This window comes from Mercenaria mercenaria, chromosome 10 (genome assembly GCF_021730395.1).
Source record: "Mercenaria mercenaria strain notata chromosome 10, MADL_Memer_1, whole genome shotgun sequence".
Lineage (NCBI taxonomy): Eukaryota > Metazoa > Mollusca > Bivalvia > Venerida > Veneridae > Mercenaria > Mercenaria mercenaria.
This window is the reverse complement of record NC_069370.1, coordinates 49,224,278-49,238,668: the sequence shown is the minus strand read 5'-3', so window position 1 is coordinate 49,238,668 and position 14,391 is coordinate 49,224,278. Positions and strand designations below refer to the sequence as shown.

General features: G+C 36.4%; 1 protein-coding gene across 3 annotated transcripts in view; it reads right to left on the bottom strand.

Moving 5' to 3' along the window:
• The window catches only part of LOC123561629 (transcription factor CP2-like), a 35,423-nt gene extending 26,892 nt beyond the window's left edge, over nt 1-8,531 (bottom strand). The window contains exons 1-4 of one of the 3 annotated variants that reach the window (XM_045354129.2): nt 8,399-8,531; nt 3,341-3,645; nt 1,596-1,646; nt 267-343 (exon numbers count right to left, since the gene is read on the bottom strand). In XM_045354129.2, the coding sequence (XP_045210064.1) occupies nt 267-343; nt 1,596-1,646; nt 3,341-3,582 (370 nt within the window). In that variant the 5' untranslated portion in view covers nt 3,583-3,645; nt 8,399-8,531. The other 2 variants (XM_045354128.2, XM_045354130.2) reach the window with 2 other exon arrangements.
• Between the last annotated feature and the right edge of the window lie 5,860 nt (nt 8,532-14,391).

Sequence of the window (14,391 nt, the reverse complement as noted above, 5' to 3'; positions counted from 1 at the left end):
ATGAGTGAAAGATATTCTTATCTTAGGATTGAATTTCACGGATTGACTTATCCATGAAATCCATCACTATTGCTACAGTCACCAGTTAATCAGACTTAAAATCTAATGCACGTCTAATGTCTTTGATACCAGGGCCATTCAAAATATTAAGAATCGGTTAATTTTTACAAAAGCCACTTTCATAACAATATTTTCTTTTTATTTTAGTCTATTTTTACCAAATGACTAAACCACAACCTTCAAGTTCTATAATCAAGTTGCCTTACCCTGATTCAAATATGTAAGAGTTTCTTCATTCACTTTGACTGCTGGTGAAGTTGCTGCACCCAATATATACTGGAACCTAAACAGAAAATAAACAATATGCAATAAAATATGCTATGAAGCCTTTCACTGACTGTTAATGTGCAAGCATGTGTTCAGATCATATAATTCTACATATAGTAAAGCATAGCCTCACAAATCAACAGCTTTTAAGAGGAAATACCTACCGTAATACATTATATTCCTTACAACAAGCCTTTCGCCATTATTCAACAAAGTTCTAAGTCTTAATTACTCTGGAATTTAAATGTAGAAAAATTCAAATTGCCATAACATTTTTTGTAATGAATCTATGCATAGCTTTTTGATGTGGTATGTACTATAATCTATAGCAAGTTTCATTAAAATTTTAACAAGATTTACAAATATTGGGCAAAAACATAGTTTCTGCATTTCAAAGTGTAAATCTAAGTTTCGGACTTAACCTAAACTGTTAATGAAAATATATCAAGAGACCATATTAACGAAAATATGTCTAAAATTTAAACTTAGATTTCAAATGCAAAATTTTCTTTTGCTCTGTCATTGTTAAATTAATATATATTGTAATGAAACTTTGCAGAAGTTTAAAATCTGTAGCTGCAAACAGCTTTAAGTGGGTGACTTCATCAGTAAAACTTTTCTATGCTTTTTAAGTCGTAATCTTCAGACTAAAAATGATGTTGTGTGTACAGGTCCAGTTTTTACAAACATGAATCTATCCAGTGCTACAGCCTCTATACAAGACACACATTATTGTCTCCCTTTGTCACAATATAAATCATATCATTTTTCTTCATGACTGGGATAACTGGAAACTGGTTCAATTCCCGACAATATGGCATAAAAGATGTCATTACAACTTAGAATGACGTACTGTGAAACACTGCTTGAGCTTTGATGGCTCAACCTACCATGATGGCTTGAACACCAAGGAGCCTCCATGGCTGAGTGGTTAAGGTCGCCGACTTTAAATCACTTGCCTCTCATCGATGTGGGTACAGTCTCACTTTGGGCATTGAATTCTTCGTGTGAGGAAGCCATCCAGCTGGCTTACAAAAGGTCGGTGGTTCTACCCAGGTGCCCGCTTGTGATGGAATAATGCACAGAGGGGCACTATGGGTCTTCCTCCTCAAAGCTGGAAAGTCACTGTATGACCTATAATTGTATCGGTGTGACGTTTAACCCAACAAAAAAACGAACACCAAGGCTCACTTGTTTGTACTTATGTGATCTCCAACCACTACCCATTACTGGTATCCTTTCTTTCTACAGTCAAAATATAGACTTACCCATTATCTAAATTCTCTTGTTTAAATACTGGCAGTGCAAGAAGGGCCTCACTGGAAAGAAAGAATTGTGTCATGTTATACATTGATCAATATTATTACTAGAGACTCTTTTAGCAAAAGCATGTGTCTCCCAATACCACTTCATTTTAACAGGAGTGTGAATTGATATGCAATATCTAGCCATATCATCAAGACATGGTTTAGAACAAAATTAATGTTTCATTACAGAAATGCAGCGATATATAATCTTCCTCAGTCAAGTATAGCAACACAATTTCCAAAGACAACAAGAGCTGTCTCCGTAGGATGACACATGCCCCCGATGGCACTTTGAATGAATAGTTATGGCCGATGTTAGAGTTTAGGACCTTTGACCTACGGAGCTGGGTCTTGCACGCGACACATCGTCTTACTGTGTCACACATTCATGCATAGTTATTTTAAAATCCATGCATGAATGACAAAGATATGGACCGGACATGCCCATCAATGCACTATCATGAAAAATGATCTTTAACGTCTAAGTGTGACCTTGACCTTTGAGCTACGGACCTGGGTCTTGCGTGTGACACGTCGTCTTACTGTGGTACACATTCAGGCCAAGTTATTTGAAAATCCATCCATCGATGACAAAGATATGGACCGGACACGCCCATCAATGCACTATCCTTTAACATCTAAGTGTGACCTTGACCTTTGAGCTACGAACCTGGGTCTTGCGCATGACACATCATCTTACCGTGGTACACATTTATGCCAAGTTATTTGAAAATCCATCCATCGATGACAACGATATGGACAGGACACGCCCATCAATGCACTATCCTTTAACGTCTAAGTGTGACCTTGACCTTTGAGCTACGGACCTGGGTCTTGCGCACTGCACGTCATCTTACTGTGGTACACATTCATGCCAAGTTATATGAAAATCCATCCATCGATGACAAAGATATGGACCAGACACACCCATCAATGCACTATCCTTTAATGTCTAAGTGTGACCTTGACCTTTGAGCTACGGACCTGGGTCTTGCGCACTGCACGTCGTCTTACTGTGGTACACATTCATGCCAAGTTATTTGAAAATCCATCCATCGATGACAAAGATATGGACCGGACACGAAAATTGCGGACAGACCGACAGACTGACAGACCGACAGACCGACAGACGGTTCAAAAACTATATGCCTCCCTTCGGGGGCATAAAAACCATTTTCCAAACTTTTCTTAATGATGATTTACTATAGCAAAAATGTTTCATAAACAATATACTGGTATTACAAATTACTACTTAAACTTATGTTAAAACAGATATGCAGGAAATATTGTATTTGTCCATTTCGGCACAAAACTGGATTAATTTTAAGGAGCAATAACTTCATCAAAATGATACCGAGCATCCCCACAAACTCTGGATGAAATCCAATCAGTAGTTTAAGAGAAGTGGTCCAGACAAACTTTTGTGACAGACTGACAGACTGACAATAGATAGACAAATCAATACATTTCCCCCCAACATCTGCTGGGACATATTAATTCAGGTAATGACTTTTTTGTCATAAAGTCTTCTGCACTCTCAAATGAACTAACCCAGTCATTGTGCAACATGTCTTTTGGGAAAACCATGTTATTTAACAATGAATCTTTCCAATACCACATGAAATAAATGGACCAGAAACTCCTTAGCTCATAGTTTGAAACTTATTAAGTTCCACAACACCCAATCTCAAAAGCCTACCACAAACCTCATGTTATATGTGGTTGATCCCAGCTCAGTACCGAGTCCAGAAAGGGAACCATCAAAATCAGCAGCAAGTCCACCATCTATGTCCCAGTTTGACACTGACTGGCCTGAAGTCACCGGCAAACTCTGAAGTATATCATTGTAATGTGATGTCTTTGTTCGTTTTCCCCCACTCTGGTTCCCTGTATGACCACTGAGCTGGTTCCCATCGTCGGATACAGCAGCAGACCAATTGAAGGACATCTGCTTTATCCACACTTCCGCCACTGTGCTGCTATGAGTGTATCCTGTATATAAAGTTCTTACCTGTAAATAAATAAACAGAAAAATAAAAAAAACATTTCCAATATTACATATAAATCCAAACTTCAAATGTCACATCTAGCAACTTTTCATGTTTCTGTCTTACAAGACGATAGCTTGGCTTTGATTTTAGGGAGAAGTCAACCAAGTGGGCAGACTTTAGACAGAAGTGGTGCTTCTGGTTATGGCTATAAAGTGACTATGGTTTTCTAAAACAATAAATACTTTTTCTTTTTCAAACAACTCCAGTAGTTTTATCAGCAGTGCCATAATCTGTGGTAAGCTATATCATTTCTTATGAGAAAAAGTAGTAGACTTTGTGCAGTTCCCTTCCCCAACTCTCAGTGACCTTTTAATAGGGTTCATTAATTTTGTATGTATAGTATCTTAATTTTTTTCTTCTAAACATCTCCTTTATAAGGAGAAAAAAAACTTTCAAAAACAATTTACCTACTATTAACAGTTTCGACAGTTGATTTATAGGCCATTTCAGGGGGTAAAAATTCCACTCCTCTCCTTGTATTGACGAAGAGAAATGGCCTGGGGAATCCAGTCTGTACATGCAGATGCCCTTGTGTTGCTAAGACACAGACTGTGCATTGGTTTCATTGCAGTTATCTGCAGTATTCATTTACAAAATTTCTTCTGGGTGGGAATTAATATCATCAGTTTGTCAGTAATATGTTGTAACATAACCTTGTCAACTGTTTTGCTTTACAGAAAGGAATATAAAGATACCATATCTAACAGTCTTACTGTTTGGTTAACCATACAGTGAAGTAGTTTGTGTCTGAATCAAGAGGTTTGTGGTTAGATCCTTGGTTACTGTAGTGACCTTAGTATTTTCTCCTTCAAATTTACTTTAATGATGTCAGATGATTTTGACCCTAGCAGTGTGCAAGAAGGGTCATTCCAAAAGGCTTGTCTAAGTTCTGAAAACTAAATGTTACGGAAGAGTAATGATAGTAAATTTATACAGAAAACCTGATGGGGTTTCCATCTATAGTTAATGTATATACAATGTATATAGTGTATATGTCAAAATAAAATCTTATATATTGTTGTGGTTGTTACCATTTTGTTGCTGTTGTTTGCGATGTCACTACCAGTACTGAAACTGCTTCGTAGTAAAGAGAAGACCTGTAATCATTCTATTGATGTGGTTGATGATGTAGAACAACTAATTATAAGTTTGAATGAAATCCATTTAGTAATAACCGAGATAGAGTGAAAGTGCATCATAACTTTAACCTGAAATTCTAAGTAAAAAGGGGGATAATTCATGAAATACCAGTGCCAGAGTTATGGCACTTGTGCCATATGATGTGGGTGATGATGAGGAATAACTATTTTAAGCTTGAAACAAATCCAAGTAATTACAGAGATAAAGAGAGAGTGCATCAAAACTAACCAAGGTGCGGACGCGGAAAGACGCTAACACAAGTAGGACAACTCTCCATACTTCATATAGTCGAGCTAACAAAATTGCAGGCTGAAATCAAAAGACATCCCATTTACTGCCCTGATGTCATTATGTTACACATGAGAATATACAGGAGAAATATGTAATATTGTTGTTAAAACCATTATAAAGACAGAGTTATCTTTACTCATGAACACAACATTTTGCATTATTCTTCTGCTGCTACAAAAAATATTATGTGCATCTAAGTCTGAAAGATTTTCCTTTCTTCATACATTTCAAGAGCAATCACACATCAAATTATTGGAAAGAACATCTTATGAGGAAAGTATATGATTGGTTTTGCTCCCATTTAGATAGTCAAAATAATTTGACAGTCTTATTGTTTAATATTTGTGTCCGGCAATCTAACCGTCAAAACTTCGAAAGACCAAAATAATGGAGGATAAACCACAGTACACAGTTTGCTTGTGCATACTGCCGTGTTGACACGCTAAATGTTCATCGTGTACAGTACATACATAGGTTAAAATCACCAGAAAATTAGTAATTTTGGAAATTATTTGCTACTTTTTACATAAATCCAACAATATAAATGAGGAATTGAATCCCCTTTTGATACTTGTAAGTTTTATTTGAATTTATCTCATAATGGCAACAAAATCAGCATTTAAACCCAAATTGGCAGCGATAACAATTTCATCGGAAATTTCCTCCATCATTTTGGTCTTTCAAGTGTTTGACGCAAGTGGGGATATTGCCCATAAGAATAATAACTCAATATTTCCTAGGATTGCGTCAAATTAGTTGGACTACCATTTAGGCAGCAATTCATGTTATTAAGCCATTTAAGACAGCTGTCCTGTTTGGTTAACCCTTCAGCCATGTATTTACAGGGCACTCGTTAGGCCATTTTTGGGGCCGAATATGGGTACCATTCCCCTCCTAAAATAATATGTTTTTTCCCCCTTTCTTAGAAGAAAATTCCCCTGTCAGCTGATGATAGGTTGTTTGACACAAATAGATATTAACTCTTTCTTTTAATATTATATAGTGCCTCAAAGGAAAATTACTGTTGCAATATAGTCACATCAGTTAGAAATGACTGAAAACAGTACTAATAAGAGTGAAAGGTAGTTACATATACATGGCTTAAACTTCCCCTTTTCGTCTTAAAATGTCGAAAAATTCCCCTAAGTGAATTTAGTGAGGGTATGGGTACCTGTCCCCTAAAGTTGTCTACTGCCTTGATTTAGTGTCTGCCTATGGGCCAGGACGTCTTGTGTTCATTCAATCTCCTCTTAGGACCTAGATGTTCTCTTCCAGGTTCATTTCTTTAGTGCCTTTATTTAAAGTGATAGTTTCTACTGTAGTGATTGTAAGTATGTTGTAGGTATATAAGACCATTTCCAACAGCCTTGCTGTTGGGTTAACCCTTTAGCGATGTGGTTAGAGTGTCCGCCTACAGATCATAAGTTCTGGGGTTCAATCCAAGGTATAGACTGAGGTATTTTACTACAATGCGACGAGGATGTTTGACAGATTCATGCATTTTTATGAGGCTAGAAACTGACAGTAGGTTCAGTTGATGCCTCAGGCTAATATACTTTCACACTTGCTGATGGATTTTAAACGTTTCGCCAGAAGCTAAGAAGACGACCGGTGACGCTTTCACTTTCTTTTGAGTTGTGAACATTTTTTTCGTAGTATACTTTCTAAATTTAAATCTGATTTCTTTGAGCTCGCTTTGAGGCTTTGCCTTATTTCATATTAGGAGGTTTTGTTGATGCCCGGGCTAGAAACTGATGGGAGGACTCGGGTTCAGTTGATGCTAGTCCAAATAATTTGAGGTCAGAACTGATTCTGAGATATTTTCATGATAGGGCAGAATCACTCTCTTTACGTCAAAACCAGTAAAAACCTTTCCTGTGGTGAAAATAGATTTATAAAACTGAATCATTTTATGGATTAAACATAACAGTAAAACACATAAATAAAGCTTTAACACTATTATGTTTCATTTGGCTACCTTACTGTATTTACATGTCCACCATTACACTCAGTACAGCCTAAGAAGTATAAAATACACAGAATGGCAACTGGAGATAATCTTGCGTAAGCTCATGTCACCGTGATATCTTATTGAAACGTTTGCTGACTGTTCACTCGTGATCAAATCAACAGACGATTATTAAAGTATTATTAATACGGTATTACACTGGCGATACGGCCGGCAGGTAATAAACCGAATCAGGTCCAATTTTCAGATGACAACTGTTGATTTCTCAGACCTCCAATCATAAATTCATTCCTTCCCCGTGTAGAAAATACTAATAACATTAAAAAACACCATTATCATTATAAACATACGATCTGATAGAAAGTTTTTCACAACACAAATTTTTATCCTTCTGCTGTCTGTTTCATACACCGGTAAAACTAGATCTTATTCAGTTCCCAGGTTGCCGATCTATTTATTTTTATAGCTCTTTGGTACTACAGCTGACAGTGCGGTTGGTCGTTATCGATCACATGACATGAAGCAGACCCATGTAAAATGTGTGTAGGATTTATGGTGCGTCGTTTAAAACAGTGACAAACTTATGTTTTGCCGTTTATTCACATAAACATCAACTGAATGGAAGGAAAAAATTGATATTCTTTCCAGGTATCTTAAACTTTCACTAATGTTTGTTTTTTAGTAGTTAAAATGCGATTTAAAAATCGCCACGTAGAATCATTGCAGAAGGTTCACCACAGAAAAGGTCCTTCCTATGTTGTACGTGGTCCAGGAGGAGAGATACTGACCTGTGCAAAATTATCACAATATCGTGACCCGTGTACAATTAGTTGGACTAAGTTGATGCCTGGTCCTTCAATGGTTGAGAGGAGAGAAGTGTAGTGGTTGTAGGTACGAGGCCATTTCCAACAGCCTTGCTGTTGGGTTAACCCTTTAGCGACGTGGTTAGAATGTCCACCTAGGCTACAGATCACAAGGTCCGGGTTACGATAGTCTGTGGTATTTTACTATACTACTGATGCATATCACTGGCTCAAGTTTTTCTTGGAATGTGTAGTTTCACATGTTATAATACATTTTTCTTGCACTCTGTCATAGTATGACTATCAGCAGTGGAACATTAGTGTAACACAAAAGTTCACTGACCCCAAATGTGGACATGCAAATTTAGATTTTACTGTTATCCCAGTTCAGTAACATTGTCAATTACTTTGCAAAAACTTACTGTTTATATATAACGCATACTGTCACAAAGCGTATTTCTTCAAATTCAAGTCACTTTTATTAAACGGGTGAAAATAATGTTGCTTTACCACCGCAATATCCAAAAGTATGGCGCTTGGTCCTCACGATTTGTGACAAATTTTTGTTGACGTTTACGACACTGCAAGCAAAAAACTTTCTACCAAAGTCTTTTTGATCTACAGGAAAGTATTGCATCCGTTTAACATTTTCCTTTGAAGCGTTTCAAAACTCTTATTTTTCAATCAAATTTCCTTTTAACGACATTCATTACAGGTTAAATAGCACTAAATCAGGTGCTAGATTGAACACCACTAAATTATACACAGAATAAATCTGCCGCCTTTCACTTCTTGTGAGATTACCCTTGTCTTGACGATCTGTCATAAGGCAATAAAAAAAAACATAGTGTGACTCTCAATGCAAACCTGGAGCGCCTGTATAAATTACAGACTCAGGTAGGCCTATAGGCCTATACCGGACTCAAGCAATTTAAACGAAAAGAATCTTAAATCACAGGCGCTTAAAAATTGAAGCTCTTTGAATAAATATATACATTATCATATCCAACTCACCTTAATATACTCAAGAGATCTAATCTGTGTATACTTTTTTATTGATTGAGCTTCAAACACCTGTGCTTAAATGTATATATTTTGTAACCATGGTAATAATTACCCTAACCTTTAGTCAGTGTATTATACATAATATGAAATAAGGCACTGCCTATCTGACGGGAAAACCTAATCATACGTATTCTTTCTGCATAAATTGTTCTTTCTGATATTTTCAGTATTGACAGTAAGCCTGACGGTTTTTGCTCTTGTTATGAAAATAAGGAACAATGGCAAATGTTTTAAAATGTGTCGGTTTAAATGAACGTAGATCTAATCATTTCTCCATATGTGTCAAGACTAGACTGACGATGGAAAATAGTGTTCATGATTTAAAGATAAAGATAAAAGTGATATTTGGGTGCTCATAATCTAGTCCCAAAAATGCACCAGAGGACCATTTACATACTAATATTTAAAACTGTCCAGTATACCCACTTCGGTACATACCTACACACGGCGCTTTGCTCCTGGACGATCATGCCTTTGCTGTCAATTTGTTTCTCTAATACAAATTTCTGAATCCGGGAATGCAAACTTTCTTTTCATAAATATAAACAACTTTATATAATTTCAATCTATAAAGTATGGTTTTAAGATGGGGGAATCAATTATAACTAAAATATTTCGTTAATCATATTAATTATGATCATAGAAACCAGTTAAAAAGAAATTTATCTCTTTTCGGGTGAATATTTGAAAATAGTGATTTAAATTTTTAATGTAGATATTTCATATTCTTCTAACAAACTTTTGTAGTATAGATACCAGAATTTACATAATCCTGTTATCCTAAACACAGACTATTGCATTTTTTTTAAATGTCATTATTGTTGTCAAATGACGCTGTTTTAGGAAGGAAGAATGGGGCCAAATTTTGGCCCACTAATACAGCTATGGTAAACCTCTTGTATGCGAGAATGAAAAACAACCATTTACGTGTAAAATTTTTATTTCAAATTCTAAAAAGTTCTTGACCAGAATTTTATCCAGAGACAAACACTGTTGTTCGAAATTCAAGAAATCCAATTTAATTTACCACACTCCTAACAGTCTATGGCCTTTTTTAATATGATAGGTTAATTTTTAGCTCTATATGGTTGAGCCTTTTGAATTTTAATTCTCAAGTTTATAGCCAACATTTTTTTTCCAAGTGTAAAGTTCTAGTCAATGATTTTTTGAGAAAGTAGTTGCAATGTATGTGAAAGACTGTGGAAGGGAGGGGAGATAAGCAACATATGCTTTTCCATGCCTTTCAATTTGAACCTCGACCAAAACTTTTGTACTGGTTAACTATACACATTAATGATTTCTGTTCCAATATTTGCCAAATTCATGACTGATAATAATAAAAAATTAAAACTGGGCAAAAAAAGGAGGAAGAAGCATCTGGCGGGGCTCGGACTCCGGACCTCGTGCATGTGAATCATGTACGCTAAGCATTGGACATGGTGAACTGCGACGTGATGAAGGCAAAATTATGTATGTAAATAAATGTTGTTACGGCAGCGTGACGAGATATTGACCTTTATGTAATTACTGGCTTTTCTACATAAGAAAAATAAACTGGCGATGATTTTGTTTTTCAAACACTACTGTAATGTGCATTATTGTTCAATATTTAAAACAATAAGCAATAAGTGTAAATAGTTAATGTGTGTACTTATACATGTCCTTTTACAACTGCATTAGATAATGAAACATTTACACTTACCCCACAACGGTTAAAATGCCATTATTTTAGATGATGTGGTGTCTCTGTGATGTCAGTTATATCTCACCAAAATGCATTAAAGATGGCTGACATTTATACTCGTGTTTCCCTCCAAAAAATGTTACATAACCATTTTACAGCTGTAATTTTCAACGGTAACTTTTACAGCTGCAGTTTTGAGACCTGCATGTTTTACACCTGTAAATTTCAACTGTATTTCTGTTCATTATTTCCAGTTACAGGTCTTTATACCTGAAATTTTCCAGTTACAGGTCTTTAAGAGCTGTTTTTTCAAAATACAGGCTTTTTACAGACATTTTACAGCTATAAAACAGGTCCTATCATTGATAGAAAACAACAACAACAAAACGGTGATGGTACAGAAAATATTCCCAAGTCGAACGTATATAGCTAGGTTAACTGACATATACACTTATAGATCTACATTATCTATAGACGGAAAAACCTTTGGTTTTCCCGGATTATACATTAAATGCGTGCGGACATGCAATAATTTGCGTATTTTTGCAGTGTGCTCAATGAGCCAAATGAGCCAATCTGATCACCTCGGCCTTTATGCTAAGCAGCGTATTTATCGGAGAATACGGAAATGCCCGATGTTGCACGATTGTGCAATGAGCAATTAACATCGAAAAAAAATATGGGGAATGAAACCATAGTCACGTGACTGAGACACGTAATGAAAATCATATTGCGTAGATAGACATCAGGAAATACCTACTTTCATTTTACCCAGCAGCTTTTACATACACTTAGAAGCGTATAACATACCTTAAAATCATCCTCAGGCATTCCTCTTTACAATTAGGCATTAATAAAGCTTATATCGTGCATGAAAATGTCATTTACCAGGTGGGAAAATGGCACGATATACGTACTGATGTGGACTACATTCAAATTACTACCTTCATACCATCATATACAATTAATACACTTATTTGGTAAAGCTCATCATCATCATCTCCAGTAATCGCCTCACTCTAAAAGAGTTTACTCAGCCGATTTTATTAAAATACTGTACATGTGCAGCTGCAAGGGACAATTTTTTACATCTAAAATACTAAGTTTCTCTTTGTACACAATTAAAAAAAATTGATAAAACAATTTAAAGACTGGCGTTTAGAATGTGTTGATATTTCCTAGAACAGCCTTAAAGCACTCAAGCGCAGGCTGATTTACGACACATAGAGGCAGGTAGGTAGTTCCAAAGGAAAACAGTGGCAGGGACGAGTTAAGCTTTGTTGGTAGGCAGAGTTGCTACAGGAGATTCGGTTGTAATGTTGGTTGTGGATTCTGGCAGATCTTGTTTGCCGTAGAGGAGGATCAGGAATAATGTAAAAAAAATTATGCCTAATTTTGTACAACATGGTTACCCTGGACATTATTGCGTCTGTGCTGAAGTGTGTCCCACTGGAGTTCATGGAGCATATTCGGGACTGAACGTGTTCGTTGGTAGTTGTTTTTAAAGAACCTTGCAGCTCTTCAGTGAAGCATCTCCAGCTGACTGATGTCGCTGTCAGCATGTGACGGACGTGTGTCTTGTAGGCTGTTGCTTTATTACTGGATGGACTTTAGAGGATGTTCCTGCGGATGTATGCCATGGTGGAGTTGGCCTTTTTAATGATGTTATTTATATGGGTTTTCCAAGAGAGATCAGGTGTGATGGGGACTCCGAGATATTTAGCGCCTTCTGCAGGTTTCAGCCGGGTTCCATGGATGGTGTACGTATGTGAAGTCAAGATCTGGTTATGTGAATAACTTCATACATCACAGTTGTTCTGGCAATTTCCAGAATATCGTATTTTCAGAGACTTGTGCTCCCGTCAATAACTATCTCAACAGTAGAAAAAGAAAAAGGAGTTTTATTTTTATGTGAGAAAGTTATGCTTCATTTGTTAATTGCAATCCCCAATTTCACTCATTTTTGCTTCTTTCAGCATCATTTTTCACTCCAATTTTTATCTAGCATGTGCTAAAAGCAAGTTACTATAAACACAGAATAGTAATTGAAAGCACAATGCTATTGAGAAAGGGTGTTAGGAAAAGAAACATTTTACGATGTATATTGTTGGAAATAAGGCCTATATAGCTGTGTCTGCTTACATCTTGATTTGACAGCGATCAGTCTGGAGTGTCTAACATCAGTTAATGCGGGAATGTAAAACAGGAAAAAAAGAATGCTAGCATGGTAAATTAGGTTAGAAAAGAAATAGCAGTAAAAGATAATAAAAAACCCATTGGTTTCAGGTGTAGAACTGTTTGTTTGTTTGTTTGTTTTAGGTTTAACGCCGTTTTTCAACAGTATTTCAGTCATTTAACGGCGGGCAGTTAACCTAACCAGTGTTCCTGGATTCTGTACCAGTACAGACCTGTTCTCCGCAAGTAACTGTCAACTTCCCCACATGAATCAGAGGTGGAGGACTAGTGATTTCAGACAAAATGTCGTTTATCAAATAGTCACGGAGAACATACGCCCAGCCCGAGGATCGAACTCACGACCCCGCGATCCGTAGACCGACGCTCTACCTACTGAGCTAAGCGGGCGGGTGGTGTAGAACTGAATGGCTGCCACAGCCGCCCTGTAGAAATAAAGGTCATGGATGGTAACTGTACGACTGGGCAGTTTCAAATGATAAAACTTCAACTGAATGACGAATTTAAATAAAATTTTGTTGTTTGAGTTAGAGTCGAACTGATACAGTTTATGTTAGGGTTTTTACAGCTTTTTGTGGTGGAGGAAGAGACGCAGGTACCCTTCCGTGCACGGACTTAGTTCTGTGATAGTCGTGTATAACAGGACAAGAAACAATGTAAATAAACCAGTATAAATCAATTACTCGTTGTCTTTCTATCTCTGATTACAAAAAAAAAAAACCCAACACGTACCTGATACATTACACCAAGCATGAGCTCGTTCATGCGTATAGCAACGTCACGGTAAAAAAAAATCTTGTAAAAAATTTCACTTGATTTGCTCGTGCAAAAAAAACACCTCTGTTTCAAGGACAAATATCTGATCAAATGTAAGACAAATAAGTGAAATATGTACGCAACTAAGTGTTTCAAAATTTCACTTATTTATTCAGAGTAATTGTAAATATAAAAGTGTTGTTTATAGATTGTACCATTCAGTATTTTATGGTGCAGAAACTACATTTTCGCTAGTAATTTATGACATTAATAAACAGGAAGTACGGTTAGCCAATGTATCATTATATTGATCTGTACGTACTCCTGTCTTAATGCTTTTTGCAATAGATGACGGTAGGGAAACGTATATCGGATATATAGCCTTTGAAGTAAACAAGAAAGATATTCCGCGTTGGTGTTTTTTTTTTTTTTTTTAATGCATTGAAAATTGTGGATTGCAGTAGAAAGAACAGCCTCCCGCACGTTGTTTACCTAAGAAATGCATTCAATATTCCTGAGCAATTTTAAATTAATACTGCTTTTCTGATAGTCTGTTACACTGATCTGTCTTAGCGAATACATGATATGTAGTATGAACGCATGGAAGAGTCTTCTTTTCTGACACTTTTCGGTAGATATACCAGCAAATAGACGGCACTTTGTGATTCAAAGTGCTTTCATTAATTACTATTAGTATAATCAAGCGATGGAATTCAATTGTGTACAGAGATAGCCGCGAGTTCACCACGACCGTCAACTACACTACACAGGGTGGTTTTTCTTTGACATCTCGATTTTAATTCAT